This window comes from Sinocyclocheilus anshuiensis, unplaced genomic scaffold, assembly GCF_001515605.1.
Source record: "Sinocyclocheilus anshuiensis isolate Anshui unplaced genomic scaffold, SAMN03320099.WGS_v1.1 scaffold269, whole genome shotgun sequence".
Taxonomy (NCBI): Eukaryota; Metazoa; Chordata; class Actinopteri; order Cypriniformes; family Cyprinidae; genus Sinocyclocheilus; species Sinocyclocheilus anshuiensis.
The window spans coordinates 902,646-918,847 of NW_015536474.1; the positions used below are offsets into that span (position 1 = coordinate 902,646).

At 37.6% G+C, this 16,202-nt stretch overlaps 1 protein-coding gene across 1 annotated transcript in view; it reads left to right on the top strand.

Moving 5' to 3' along the window:
* LOC107654486 (zinc finger SWIM domain-containing protein 6-like) overlaps positions 1-14,053 on the top strand; it is a 95,238-nt gene extending 81,185 nt beyond the window's left edge. The window contains 5 exon segments of the mRNA XM_016441604.1: positions 5,527-5,662; positions 9,601-9,749; positions 10,614-10,777; positions 10,870-10,951; positions 11,912-14,053. Coding sequence (XP_016297090.1) covers positions 5,527-5,662; positions 9,601-9,749; positions 10,614-10,777; positions 10,870-10,951; positions 11,912-12,516 — 1,136 coding nt within the window. The 3' untranslated portion in view covers positions 12,517-14,053.
* The last annotated feature ends 2,149 nt before the right edge of the window (positions 14,054-16,202 follow it).

A 16,202-nucleotide genomic window follows, 5' to 3' on the forward strand; every position in this document is an offset into this window, starting at 1 on the left:
TAATGAGGAAAAAAAATTAACTTAAATGATTTTAGCAAATGGCTGCAATATAACAAAGAGTGAAAAATTGAAGGGGGTTTGAATACTTTCCGTACCCACTGTATATACCAAGGGTGTCCAATTCTGCTCTCTGTGGGCTGCCTTCATGCAGTTTAGCTAAAACCTGTTCCAACACACTTGATTGAATGTTCCTAGTAATCTTGAAGACCTTAATTAGCTGATTCAGTTGTTGTTGCAGAAAGTGATGCTCTGGAAGTTGGTACTGTAGTAAGCTTGAAAAATACAGTTAAATCTAATGTATTTTTTACTAAACATAAAGATGATGTTAAACTATCTAGGGATCACAACATCGTGGAGGCCTCCCCTGCAAAATTCGCCACCATGATGTTGTAATTAGCTTAGCAACTTTACCTGTATTTGCTAATCCATTGCTGATGTTTCTGAATCATTTATAGGGCATTGGTAGTGTGTTCTGGGTGGATGCTAGTCAGTTGCAAAGGTAGGGCCTTGTTAGATGGTCGCTTACTTCGCAAGGCCCTAGTAACCACTAAGAATACCTTAGCAACTAACCTAGAACAGTCTAGCAAACCATTCAGAAACTTGAGCAATGCACGAGCTGGGAAAGTTGTGAAGCTACCAAACTTCAACATCATGCTGGTGTGTTTTGCAGGGGCAAGAACCATGCTTGTTTTCTTCAGAAAACCTAGTTGTTTTCCTCTTTTAACAAAGTTTCAGACTCCATTAAGTTGCATTTCCCTCAAAGTGGTGTTCAGCATGCGCAAAGGCGCTCAGTGGTGGACGAGGCTGTTTGTTTCACTCGCGGCTGGTGTTGGGAGTAAAACGAAACGGTCTTTGCCTCTGAATGCCACTGGGTTGTTTTGAAAGAATGAAGAGAACTGATAAACTGGCCCCGCTGTGTGGATTCTTCCACCCAGCATATGCCAAGAGCGTGACGGGGGCACAATAAACAGGAAGGCACGCATTCTATTGGCCGGTGTTCAGCATGCGCAAAGGCGCTCAGTGGTGGACGAGGCTGTTTGTTTCACTCACGGCTGGTGTTGGGAGTAAAACGAAATGGTCTTTGCCTACAGAGCCGCCTCTGAACGCCACTGGGTTGTTTTGAAAGAATGAAGAGAACTGATAAACTGGCCCCGCTGTGTGGATTCTTCCACCCAGCATATGCCAAGAGCGTGACGGGGGCACAATAAACAGGAAGGCACGCATTCTATTGGCTACAGGGTTTGGGGGAATTCTGGCCAAATGTGAAAATCCATCAAAACAACAAGAGCGTTCTCACACTGAGAGACATCCAGAGCACGCCACCCCCTTCCAGCACGCGCTGTAATAGAGTTAGCATGCTCAGCTGTTGTGTATGTGTTTTCAGTTAGTATCTTCAGCAAGACGTGACTGTAGCTCTGTTGCAAGCCTAGTGAGCTGCCTTGCTGTCAGCTGGCTACATAAGCAGATGCTTACTAAGGTTCAGTTGAACAGAGGTTGACCAAACACTTTATATATACCAAGATGGTTTACTCATATTACTATGAATGGGAAAATGTTCAATGCACAAAATTGCAGAATATGTCCTACCTTTTAATTAAAAGAGCAAATAGCCAATTGACCCTTCGCAAAGACCTGCCCCCCTTTGTTACTGTTGCTATGTCCGACAAGCTATGGCGCTCTCACGCCGCACATCATGTTCTCACGCAGTGAAAAATACATATCGAAATAAAAAGGACACTGACAACACGCTGACAGACAAAACAAAGCAGGTCACTTTTGGTATAAAAGTCTCAGTTTTCAAATTTGGTCATTTTTTTAAATAAATTCAAACAATATAAAACCGTTTTGTGGCTCTTTAATGTGTTGTGACAGATTGCTGTAACACCTCAGTTCAAGCGGCACATGAACCAATAATCTTTTCCTCTTTACTAGTTATAGCGCCATATAAACAAGAATTAACATCAGAATGTATCTTGTTTAAACCGCGGAAAGATGTCAATACACACCATTTTTCAAGTTCAAGTCCACCAATGTTAATCTACTCTCCTCTCTGGTTTGTTTGTCGGACAAAAATGGCAGATTCGGCATTATGGTTGGTCATATCGCCTGTCAATAGAACTCCCAGCGAAGGGTCAATTGGTTTAAAGTCACCGCATCACTGCAGTTGCCATTAGAGGCCACCCTAAGCTTTAGCATCCTGAAATATACGCTATTTGAACATAAAAAAAAACAACATTTATGGGTCAGATTTTATTGCCGATTTGAAATGTTATTTAAATGTGACTTGAGATTTCAGTATTCCCATATTCATGTATATAAGAGTTGGTCTTGCATACTAAAAAAAGCAGACTTTCCTTGAAAGGGACTTTAGTTTGACATTAGCGTGATGCTAAGCTAACAGCTTGAAAGTCTAATAAGTATGAAATGCATAGTACAGTCCAAATCAGTTTTTTTGTGTGCTATTTTTTTTTACTTTTTAGTAGTTAAATACAAAGTAATTAAATTATTTATTTTTCGCTCAAAGCTCATCACAAGGCATTCTGGAATGTATACATGCAGTGCTGTGTTGATAATTCAGCCAAAACAAGGGATGTTAAGAGGCAGCATGATCATGTTTTGCAAAGAAGGCAATCCCAGAATGCTTTGCAACAAACTCTGGGGAGATCATGTATCGTTGATGAATAATTAGTCGAGATAGATGTTGACTATGCGTATACTTTATTATTTAGTTATACTACTATATAATATTACTAAATATTTGTGTGTAATATGTATTTTTATGCTTATCAGAGTTAGCTTAGCAGTATGCTAACTAGTCAAGTCTAGTCGAGTGCTATTTGTGAGTTTCTGCCTATGCAGAGCATCACATATGAGGTTTTATTTTGGTTAAGATGCTGCCTAGGTAGCTGGTAGCACATTTGGCTCTAGTTTGTCGGTGTCTGTTTGTATGTCCAGTGCTGTGTGTATTTGTGAAGTGGCTTGTAGTCGCTGTGCTCTAAGTCGAAAATAATCTAATGACAGGGAACTCTAAGCTCTCACATATGGCTTCTAGCATTGCAGTTTATATTGCAGGCAAGTGTGAAAAGTCCTGCATGCTTGAAAGTGGGCGTGTGGTTTTCATCTGGTTTGAGGATGAGGAGGGTCTGTAGAACGATCTGTAAGCACCACCATGCAGCACTCGCCCCGGAAACACCACGGCCCACTTTTTGTGCGTTTTGCCTGGAAATGGATAACGTTACTTGACGCTTTTCAGAGAAGATGTTATCCATGTTCACTCTTGACCTACAGTACGACCAATCTATGATGTTGGAGGGAAACCGATGGTAATGCACTTACAATACCATGGCGGTGTTTAAAGTAGAATGCGAATACTGTTAAAGTGATGGCAGCACCACAGTACTTTATGTGGTTTTGATGTGTCATGCTGAAGGGTATCTTGGGTGTGTGTGCATCACTTGGTTGTGTTGCGAAACATGAATCTCGAAGGCGTTTCTTTCTCACAAACACACTCTTGCACCCTGTTTGTACCTAAAAATCTGTGCATTTCTAACCGCATCTCACACCTTCAGAAGGGCATGTGCTGTATCTTCTGAAGGTGTACGACAGCTTTATTCAAATCATTGTTCACACTTTTGCATTTTCAAACCTGTGGTTTATATTGGTGATGAAATTAACTAAATAAAGGTTTTTTAAAAAGTACTTTCTGTAGGTTTCATCTACATATTATGTGACTGTATGTTGTTTTAAACATTTCACAGAAGTGTTACACCTAAATAAATTGAGTAGTACGTATGAATGGAAATTGAAACTGTGTTCATTTAAATCAGTGTTTCCTAAACTGGGGAGTTGATGAGTTGATTCAAAGCTAATAATTATTTACATTTATAAAAATGTCAACTTAAATCATAATGAATACATTTTAAATAATAATGAAAAAAACTGAAGTAATTTAATTTCATGTCATATGACCATTAGCCTACATTGGAGAACCAAAAAAAGGTGAATGTGTTAAATTTGACTTATTAACTTAAATCTGCAAAGCCATAAATTAAATAATAGAAAAATAACGCAATGCAAATTTGCATTGAAATTTGAAATGCAATGGTCATCTAAAGATCTAAAAAATCTGTTATTTGTTGAGTACCATATTTGATACATCAGGCTTTTTTTGGCTCATACAGTGTGATATAATGAAAATCTGGAGCTTAAAGGAAAAAAACATCAGTTTTATTCAGAGGTCCAAACTGAGCAAAAGTATGCAGTTTGGTGCAGTTGTTAAAGGCCTTTTACTTGTTAACTCTTTCCCCGCCATTGACGAGTTATCTCGTCTTTTACAAGAAAACGCTTCCCCGCCAAAGACGAGTTTTTACGGCTTTTCATGTTTTCACTGTTATACACTCGGGGGCGCTATTATGCATCTTCTGAACGAGTACAAAACCTCCCGAACAAAAACACATGTGAACAGGACAGAGAAACTAGCGATCTCTTATGTAAACAGATGCATATGAAAAATATGCGATCATCAGCAATAGACAGCATATAAATGAAAGCTGCATAATGTTACAGAGTAAAATGTTGATCCAGGAAGTGGTATATGTCTGTGCAAGCTTTGGAGGTCTCCGGGCGGATGTCGTATGAGTTCAGCATTGCGCATGCGCCGGTGAGTCTCGTGAAAACCAAAGTTTGTTAACAGGATCAAAGGAAGCAAAGTTTCCTTACTTTAGCAAAGGAAAACCAGTCTCCTCTTGGCTTATATCGAAATCCTCCGACATTCTTCTTTACAAATCCTCGTTTTGTACTTCTAATTAGTGACCGTTGTTTTGTTTTGATCTCCGCTGCGCTTCCACGTGCGTCACTTCTGAGCGGCGCATGCTCAACACTGACCTCATACGTAATTCCCCCAGAACTGCTTCCAGTGTACAACAGTGAGCGCAAGCTAGATTCAAGTGATTATTACGTTTTGAATATGGATATTTTTCTTACAAAAACGCATCGATTCGCTACAGAAGGCCTTTGTTCACCCCCCGGAGCCGTGTGAGACACTTTTTTTTTTTTTATGGATGGGCGCATTTTAATTAAGTGCTTTTGGACTGATGCATGCAACACCCGCTGAGTGCCATGACAATTTTTTAATATAACTCTGACTGGATTCGTCTGAAAGAAGGATGAAGAAGGACATATACACCTAGGATGACTTGAGGGTGAGTAATTTATGGGCTAATTTTCATTTTTGGGTGAACTAACCCTTTAAAAAAAAACTAAAAGCTATCAGTCAGATAACAGAAGGCATGTAGTAGACTGTGTGCAACAGGTTTTTCAGCAGTGTGATCATGTTGATCATTTAGAGGCCTTGTGTTTTAAAAATGATATAGTAGGCTTTGTAGGGTTAAAATATCAGGGGGGACCTAAAGTAAACGTAAAAATTAGCTGACGAAAAAGTTTGGGAATCCCTGATCTAAATGAAAGTAAATGCAATTGTTCCTGTATGTTTTTGTGTGCATGAACGGGTGTGTTTTTCTGTTGCAGGTGGGCCCTACAGTGGTTTGGGAGAGCTCATCTATAGAGAGAGCGTTCCGATGCACACGTTTGCCAAGTATCTCTTCACATGCCTCCTACCTCACGATGCCGAACTGGCGTACAAAATTGCACTGAGAGCAATGCGGTGAGTTTCCACAGGCCGCACGGGCGACACTCTGCTGCCAAAACTGTCAAGTCCACCTACAGTAATGAACACGCCCACGGCTGTGGCTTGGTTTCCCCTCGCGTCTCTTGTTTTTACCGTCTTTACTCACCCTGAGAAGGCACGGTTACGTCTTCGCTGATCTTCAGATGTGTGTGTGTGTGTGTAGGGCGTGAGGTTATCTGGGGCACCGTTTAATCAAAAGGCGCCTTTTGCTTGGAAAACTGCTAAATAATTCATGGCCACTGAAAATGAGTTTTTGAAAAAGTGTGAATAATAAATATGTGTCGTTGAGTCTAATTTGGGCTGCAGAGGTAACGCAGAGCACTCTTTTCACCCCACACACGCGTTTGTGGCCGTTTGTGTATGCGCACTTGTACAAACCCTGTGTGTGTGTGTGTGTGTGTGTGTGTGTGTGTGTGTGTGTTAGCAACAATTTTACATTATCAGCAGCAGATATTCATGTGCCTTTACAAAACCTGTTTAATACATATTTTGAATATTTAAATAAAGTCTTTGTCAGCATACACACACACAGAACACATTCATGAAACACAAGCAGAATGAATTCTTGAGTAAATTGATATTCGTTTTTAAAGCAACAATTTAAGCTTAATTTTACAAATTATTAACACTGAAATCAGTTCTGCTTGTTCTTATGTAAATTTTCGCCTTCACTTCAGTATGTATGTTTCCATCCAAGTTGCAAATTTAATATATGCACAAATTAGAATCTTGCGAAAATTTATGTATTTGTTTCAGAGCAACGATATACATTTGATTTTACGAAATAAGAAGCAAAACTGATTTCGGTGTTAATAATTAATAAAACTAATTGAAAATTGTAGCCTTGAAACAACAAATATGTAAATTAATGCAAATGTATGTAATTTACCAAAAAATTACACACAAATATGTAAATTTACATGTATGTATGTATGTTTCCATTCAAGATGCAAATATAATAAATGCGCAAAATTGGATTCTTGCGTAAATTGATGTATTAGTTTCAAAGCAATAGTTGATTTAGTTCTACTAATTATCACAGAAATCACTTCTGCTTGTTTTTATATAAATTGTTGCATTCATCTAAGTATAGATGTTTCCATCCAAATTGCAAATTTAATATACACGCAAAATGGAATCTTACGTAAATCGATACAATCGTTTCAAAGCAACATGTTTAGTTTTGCGAATGAACACAAATCAATTCTGCTTGTTCTTATTCAAATTGTCACATTCACTTAAATATAGATGTTAGATCAGACCTATTATTAATCGTTATATATTAATTAAGTGGCAAGAAGAGTGGGATACATGTACAAATAATAAATTACATGAAATTTCAAACAGATTTTTAATCTCTTTTAAAACTAGATTTGATCAAGTGGTATTTACCAGATGTCGCATAGGTCATACAAGACTGACTCATGCATTTTTGCTTAAAGGTGAAGACCCTACTCAATGCATGTTTTGCAAGGTTTCCCTTTCTGTCAAACATATTTTATTGGGACTGTCCAGCTTTTAATGTATGTAGAAAACTCTTTTATGAAGTGAACTCACTTAAAGAGTTATTTAGTATAATTTTGCCAGAAAAAGTTTTAGAATTTTTATCATACGTTAACGTATAAAATCTTGTGTAATATAACTTGTGTTTGTTTGTTTGCTGGTTTTTATTGTATTTGTTATACTTGTATTTTTTTAATTGTTTTTGCCATGAAAATAGCCTAAGATGCTGACATGGCATTAAATAAAAATATACTACTACTAAAAATAGATGTTTCTATCTAGGTTGGAAATTTAATATATGCGCAAAATTTATATATATTCACGTATTTCAAAGCAACAGTTTACGTTTAGTTTTACGAATTAACACCGAAATCAATTCTGCTTGTTATGATGTAAATTGGTGCATTCACTCGAGTATCATGATTCCAACCCAGCTGCAAAGTTAATCTTTGCACAAAATTGGGATATCATAAAAAAAATTTGCGATAAAGCAGCATGTGAGAGGTAATAGTATGAAAGTGAGAGGTAATAGTAGCCAGTCATCTGAGCGTGACCTCAAAAATACATTGATGGAAACTTGGATGCTGTGAACGTTTTTGCAAGAATGATTCTATGAATGATTTACTCTTAAAAATATTGTTAGTTATGCTTGTGATTCTTAAATGTGTGCTGATGTGTAACAGAAATTCTTAAATTGTGTCCTAAATAGGTGTGATGCAATAATTGGTCCATCCACACTGAAAGCAAAAATGTTGCACAACGTGATCACAGCCAGTTCAAACATATTTAATGTTTAATATGCAGTTAAGCGCAGTGGACTCGTGAGATTTCACTGTGAACATCAGTGTTATCTTTGATCGTATGTTGCTTTATGGCTGGTTCTGGCAAGATTTCCAACTTCAGGCTGGTCCAACAGATTTATATCGACATCTTGTCACGGATTTCCTCTCATATGTTTTATTAATTTTCCTTTTTTGACCAACCCACACAAAAAAAAATCCAAATCTGTATGGTATTGTATTATATTTTGATTGGAATGTGTTTACCGGGGGATTTGCAGCTCAGGATACACGTATAAAGTCGATGGTATCAAACAAAGATCCACCTAAATTTAGCCAGCGCAGGAGCTTCGGGCTCAGTATTGACTTTCTCTATAAAAAGACCGTGGCCTCCAAATAACTGCTCTCCATGGCATTGGCTCAGACGAGGGCTGATCTCCTCATAATACAATTCCCTTTGTAGATAGCTTGGTAATTAGCTCCATGCCAGGACACGATGCTTGGACATATTTGCGCTGCACTGGAGACGAAGGACGAAATCCTGCTCCGACATGAATATGCATGATCAGATAGATGATTTTTAGTTGCATATGATCGGAAAGCCAAGGTAGCCTCAGAAAGCCATCAAAGATGCCCAACATGCAACTAACAGCCAATTTAAAAGGTCATATTCGACATCTGCGCATAATGAGGATGTCAATTTCGGAAGTGCACAGCAAAAATATGCTCCTATTAAGATCTCTGAAGTTCATGTCATGATTCAAACTTGGTCGAATCCAGTCAGATGCACCTGTTGGCCTCATTGTAGTATTTCAGAAGCGCAAGGAGTGTCCAGACAAACAGGATGGTCAGTAATGGGGTGTGTGTAAAGGCCGCGGGCCACCTCCAGGCTCATGCTAGCTGGCTAAAACAATACAGTAAAACCTCTGTTTGAGAACGAAACTTCTGCTGTGGTTGTAGAGCAGGTGAAATATTCAGTATTGTCCTCTGATACTGTATTTTATTATTTACATCCATAAATCAGTCCTTTCTAGTCAGTTAATACAATTTTAATAACAACAGTTTTTTTTTATAATAATAACGTGATATATAGAGTAATGATAAAGTATTAATATTAATATATATCTATTAATAGTAGTGTGTAATTACAGAATTTAGTTTACTGAATATTATAAAATTTTATTATCAAATTATATATATATACTAATTAAATACAGAATGAAATGAGATTTACTGTTTAATTGTTTTATTTTTTTAAATGAAATATTGTCTACATGCAATGATTAGTTTAAACTAATTCACAAATATTTTAATCTGTACCCGAGAGATGCTATTTCTTTCGTTTCTTTTCTTGTACAGTTTGTGATTACAGCTCTGCTAAACCAAATTTTGTATGAGAAGGAAAAACACCACTCACAGAAAATAAATGGGAGAAATTATGGTTGTAGGAAAGGAAGTCTCGCCTTTTCATGCACATTAGTTGGACCAGCCTGAAAAATACAGTTTTACGCTAAAGCAGCAACATTTACTTATACCACTGTCTTGTGTTATTGATGATTGACTGTACTCCTCCACAGGATGTGGTTTGGAGCTAACTCTGGTGTTAATCTTTGTGTCTTTTTTTGTTCGCAGGTTACCAGTGTTGGAATCCATGGCTCCTTCGGGCGACATGTCCCGGCCTCACCATATAGTATCCGTCGTCCCCAATCGTTACCCACGATGGTTCACCCTCAGCCACATCGAGTCCCAGCAGTGCGAGCTGGCCTCCACCATGTAGACAGGTGAAAGGGTTTCTGAGCGCCTGATGTTTCTCCAAGGGCACTGGTGACTATTTGCAGTGTTTACAAAAATGGCCAGTCATGTCAAATCTCCATCACTTGCATCAATCCGTTTATATCCCATGAAATATCTACAAAATATTAAACATCCTCTGTCCTCCCTTGTATTTTTAGTAGAGATGGACATGAGGACCTGAGTAGTCAATGTTCGATCATCTTTAATTAAATGATATAAATTAAATGAATTATATTAATATTAAATATTTGTATGCTGACAACAATGTTTAGTCATGATTGCATACATATTATATTTATGTATTATTTATTATTAACATATTTTTATTTTATATACAGTGGTGTGAAAAAGTGTTGGCCCCCTTCCTGATTTCTTATTTTTTTGCATGTTTCTCTACATACATTTATAAATAATATATCTAAATTGCTTATGTTGTGTAATATATATGTGTTATATATATTTATATCACAACAAAATATAGTCTTCACAAATATGGAATATGGGACCTCATTTTTAAGTTTATATTAGTTTTTAGATTAATTTAAATATGAATTTCTTTACAAAGCTATTATTTAAAATGTTTTACATGATACATCAAAAATGTATACATATAAAATATATAAAACTCTTTCTCTATACATACATGTACACTAATTACATAACATTCTAATTACATTGAGAACAATATATGTATGTGTGTGTTTTCTATGTACTTTTTTTGGTCACTGCATAATTTGCACTTTGAAATGATGAAAAACTATCTCATAGTTTTAATAGCTTTACTATGTAGAAAACACATTTGTACAGATGTTTACGTCTTAACACGCGTTGTTTTCCTGTGTTGTTTGTAGGTGATGCTCGAAGGTTAGAGACAGTATTAGAGTCCATACAGAAGAACATTCACTCCTCCTCTCATATCTTCAAACTGGCGCAGGATGCCTTTAAGATAGCGACGCTCATGGACAGTCTGCCGGACATCACTCTGCTGAAGGTCTCCCTGGAGCTGGGTCTTCAGGTATCCACTTCTTCATCCATCAGCACACCGTGATCCCCACTTATACCTGTTTTTACCCATTTCCTTCCATTTTCTTTTTTAATAAATCGCAGGTAATGCGTATGACGCTTTCAACGCTCAACTGGCGGCGGCGAGAGATGGTACGATGGCTAGTCACATGTGCCACAGAAGTTGGTAAGTTTGAGCCTTCAGCTTTCACTGTTACCAGATTTTGGTTACAAAAAAGCAACTAGGCAATCAAGGCTGTTACAGTGATTTTACCATGGTATGGTAGCGAAACTGGGTTGAATAACCTTATAAACAGCCATGAGGAATTGTTGTTTATATAAAATTGCAGCAATTGAAATTGAAATTAAAAATTACTGTACAATAAATAATTTAGTTTATTAATAATAAAATAAGCTTGTAAGTTTTAGCCTTAAGCTAACACTATTACTAGTTACAAAAAAAGTTACAAAAAACTTTACTAGGTACTAGTTACAAAAAAAGCAGCTAGTCAAGGCTGCGCATTAGTGATTTGACCACGGTAAGTTAGTGAAAATGTAAAATGATCATAATAAATGGCCATGAGTGATTTTTTTTCTTTTACAAAATTGCAGCAATTGCCTTTCGATTTAAAAACACTGTTCAATAGTTATTTAGTTTATTATTAGCAAAATAATATAATGTAATTGCTTAAATTAAACAATAAAATAATTATTGTTGCACAGTCATTGCAAAGATTATAAAAAACTGATCATGAAAATGATCGAGACATTAATATTAATTTGATGAATTTAATATTAATCAACATAATATAAATAATGTAAAAAAAATTAAAAATAGAAAACATTAAGTGTGTGTGTGTGTGTATATATATATGTATATATATATATAATTTACATTTATTTTATTAATATACTAATAATTAAATTAAAAATTATATATAAAATATTTAAATTATGTAATTATTTAAATTAAACAATAAAATAATTAAAAAATTGTAAATAATTACAATATGACATTTTGATGAAATATGAAGAATTTTATGTGCTCTGACAAATTGAGCACAGCACAAACATGTATAAAGAGAGTAAACGAGCAGTTTTGTTTTGCAGAAGTTGAGTGACATTCTGCTTCCTCGTGTGTCTGTAGGGGTCTACGCACTGGACAGCATCATGCAGAGCTGGTTCACCCTCTTCACTCCCACCGAGGCTACAAGCATCGTGGCCACCACAGTCATGTCCAACAGCACCATCGTCCGGCTGCACCTGGACTGCCATCAGCAGGAGAACCTGGCGAGCAGCGCGCGGACGTTAGCCCTGCAGTGTGCCATGAAGGACCCTCAGAACTGTGCGCTGTCGGCCCTCACGCTCTGCGAGAAGGACCACATCGCCTTCGAGACGGCCTACCAGATCGTGCTGGACGCGGCTACCACGGGCATGAGCTACACACAGCTGTTCACCATCGCGCGCTACATGGAGCACCGCGGCTACCCCATGCGCGCGTACAAACTGGCCACGCTCGCAATGGTGCATTTGAACCTGAGCTACAACCAGGACACACATCCCGCCATCAACGACGTGCTGTGGGCTTGTGCGCTCAGCCACTCGCTGGGAAAGAACGAGCTCGCCGCCATCATCCCGCTGGTGGTGAAGAGCGTCAAGTGCGCCACTGTGCTTTCCGAAAGTCCACACAGCACTCCAGATCTCTCTGTTAAACATTCACAGCCTCAAAGTGAAGAAGAAATATGGCTTTAAACCAAACAACACCTCCATCTTAAGTGACAAGTACCTCGTACGGCTTCAGCTTTACTCCTTCCTGAACCAGTCACACATTACCAATGTACTAAAGAAGTGTTAGAAACGAGAAAAACAAAAACACTTTTTTTAGTTTCCTTTTCAATTCACCAGGCTGATTGCGTGGCTTTGCAGTGCTGTTTCGTCCAAAAGCATGTCACACACACACACACACGCTCTTCAACCCCATTGTGCTTGCGCTTGTGGAAACTTAGCGACTGTCGACATACATCTCAGGGATTCTCTTTGGAAAAAAAAAAGGAAAAAAGAAGATAAAAATGGTCATGAAAGAATGAGAGCATTTTATTGTACTGTATATATGATAGTATATGTCTGAATATTGAAAAAATGTATACGTTAACTAATTTATAAAAAGAATATTCTATGTAATGCAAAATACTTGAAGCTGCAGTACCTTGGTTTGAAACAAAACATATCAGAGGGACTAAACGCGAGCCTCGGGCTGTGTTCGGAACAGAAGGCTAGCGCGCTGCTTACTGCGTGACAAATAGTATGCGAAACCGTAGGCATTATTCCACAATTAACGTTTCACGTGATTTCATGACTGTGCATGTTTAATTCAGTTCATCTTGGAAATGAAACTGGGTGTTTTTCACATTTAATCCAATTTAAAGCGCATTGCATTGCACAGTGTCCATACTACACACTGCAGCCACAGTAGCAGTACGCTAGCGTGTTATTCCGAACACAGCCGTGCTGTCGGGGCTGGATTCGGGCAGTGAACCTGTGTGCTGGGTATCTATGCAGAGCCACCTCCGATGCACGATCCGAGCGGTCTGGGATGCGTTGGCGTAGACCCGACCACACAGGGCACCAGTGGTTTGGACGGACACCCAGTGAACCAGAGCAGCAAGCCTTAGCATTAAGAATTGGGAATGCAAGAAACGCAGGCCCATGTGCCTCAAAAAAATGCCTAGAAATGTAGATCCAACAGTATCGATGTTAATGCAAACATGCCGAGCGATTGGCCTGACGCTCTTGTTTCTTTCCACAATAATCGAGTCACGACGAAGCTCCATTTTTATGCACAATAACATGTACATGCCTATCTGCTGACATCTTAACTTTGTGCAAGACAGAAAGTTGCTGTGTAGGTCTGACTGTTCAAACGTTTTTTAAACGTTTTTTGTTTTTTTACGTTTCTTGTTTTGTTTTTCTTTTTGTCGTTCCTATAGGATTCCTCAACGAAACGAAAACAGCCTTCTTTCTTGCCTTGTCTTAACGCTTTAAAATAACCAAACTGGAGTTCTAACTACCAAACTTGTTCATTAAAAATGAAAGCCAACCGACTTTGGTTACAACTTTACGGTCTTTAATTTTAGCTGAATGGTTCTGTATTCTATGCTTTAAAAAGCAGTTTTCCTATGTTTTTTGGTGCAAAAACATTGTCGAGTGTCCCCTTCCTTAGAGGTATGTCTGTAGCTCTTTTCTTTTTTTGTTCGTTTAGAAACAGAAATATAATTTTTCTCCATTTTATTTATTATGAAAGGTAAACGATTGTACTTCTTCACCCGTGTCAACATTCTCATGAAGTTGAATTTCAGATTTGATACACCGATATCAATTTATTTATGTAACTAAATCACTGTTTTATAAACTTGTTAATGATTCAACATTTTTGGAATATAATATAATTTATAATAAATTTACAATTTATTATAATTACTTACACATTTCTTAGACCATTTTGCATGTATTTTTCACCAAATCTGTAATGCATTCTGGGATTAAGAACAATAAATAATTGTGCTGACTGCATTTTAGAAAATCCTCCTCATTGGGAATCTGCTTAAAATAGTAGCAGCTCACTAGATTTGGAACAAATGTTTAGTATAAATAAGAAAATGCTCTTCAGTTTTAAGTAGTCTTAAACTATCATTATGTGTTATCCAGCAATCCCTGCTTTGTCTAGTGCTTCTGGGTTAGATTAGCTTTAGGATTTACAGTTTGGTCATTTCCAGATGCCAGTTCTACAAAGACATGTCCTTCTTGTCTAAACTAAACAGGAAGTGGACAAACGGGCTGCAGTGGAAGATTATGACACTTGAGTTGCTCCTTCACACTTGGAGCGGAACAGTAAGGTTGGCTACAGTTACTCACAAACTGATCCTCTCACACACTCGATTGCTTTTAATGGCAAACTTCCAGGAATTACCAGCCAAGAGCTTAAAGCCATTGAGATGTCAAGAATGTGAAGGACTGAACGATGTTAAATACTGCAGGAAAAACTCATTCTCACACTGATAAGGTGGGTAAGTTCACACTGTGTAAATTACATTTGTTGTAAATTACACGGATTTCGCAGGGCTCCTCCTGGAGATTTGCTTAGGGCCCCCCATAACACCCCCTGGATAAGGTGCGGTAACTTTTAGCGTTGTTTTGTGAATTTTCGTGGGCAAAATCCGATCATTTCAATAGGAATCAACGGGAACGGAAATTTCACATGAAAAAAAGCAAATTTAGAAACTGGTTAATTTGGTCAAGCAAATTCGCATAGATTACTAACAGAAAGCTGCTTGGTTTGAAAGTGAATATTATTTTAGTTGAGTAATATGACCATATGTCCAATTTTAGGTCGGACGGTCCAATTTCGAAATGCCATGGGATTTGAAATGCCAGCCTTGAACTCGATGTTCTTTTGCCATTCGTTCATCACTATTTTATAACCAATTCAATGGTAATGTTACATCATAAATACATATATTTAAAAAAACAGCTACGTCTAAATTAATATTAAGTGACATACTTTTTATACACAATATTGTCTGTTTTTGCACTATTCAGCCAACGAAAAAAGTTCCAAACGGAGTAAATGATTCTTCATTTTGAATCGGTTGTCAATGATATGTCAAGACATTCTTGTGTTTCGTTTCTGAATGAATCAGCCGTTTTGAACAAATCGGTTGAATGAATGAATCAATGACTCCCTTATTAAGACTTGCTGCCACCTACTTGCAGTTTTAGTTTCACATTTAGAGTATCATTTCATTTTCTCCGAATATTTCATAGTTTATTCAACATAGTAAACCAGTTGGGTCTTTTTAGTGATACAGAAATTACCTCCCTACTTGAACAAAGTTACTGTTTAATGAAAGCACCACAGTTTATATTCTGTAGCTACCGCTGCACAATAGTATATTAATTATATTATTTCAAAAGAGGAAAAATCACACTCTCTGCCCCTTTTAACTTGAAACTGAGAAATTAATGTTTTAAAAGAATGCATATGGATTCTTTTCCACGTTTGCTTTGGGCTGCAAAAACCGCAGAGTTTAGCAGTTTTTCCACCTCTCTTCATCAGCGGAACGGACAGATGGGAAGAAGACTCGTGCTGACCAACGCTTTTCACTCTCATTTTGTTACTGAGAGCACAGATGCACAGTCAATCTAAGATGGAGCACTTTGCCCAGACCATCAGCCCCTCAGTACATTTGGAAGAACAAACTGTAATAGCCTCAGCCATAATTCCCATGAAGCATTTTCAGGCCTGTGAGGAGATCTGTTCCTGCCAAAGCGGTGTGGAACAGGAGGCCGGGGGGTTCGGGGCGAGATATCCAAGTGCTTGAGTGAAGACAGTGACAAATTCAAGCTTTTCTGTGACTTCAGGCCTGGCACAACACACCACT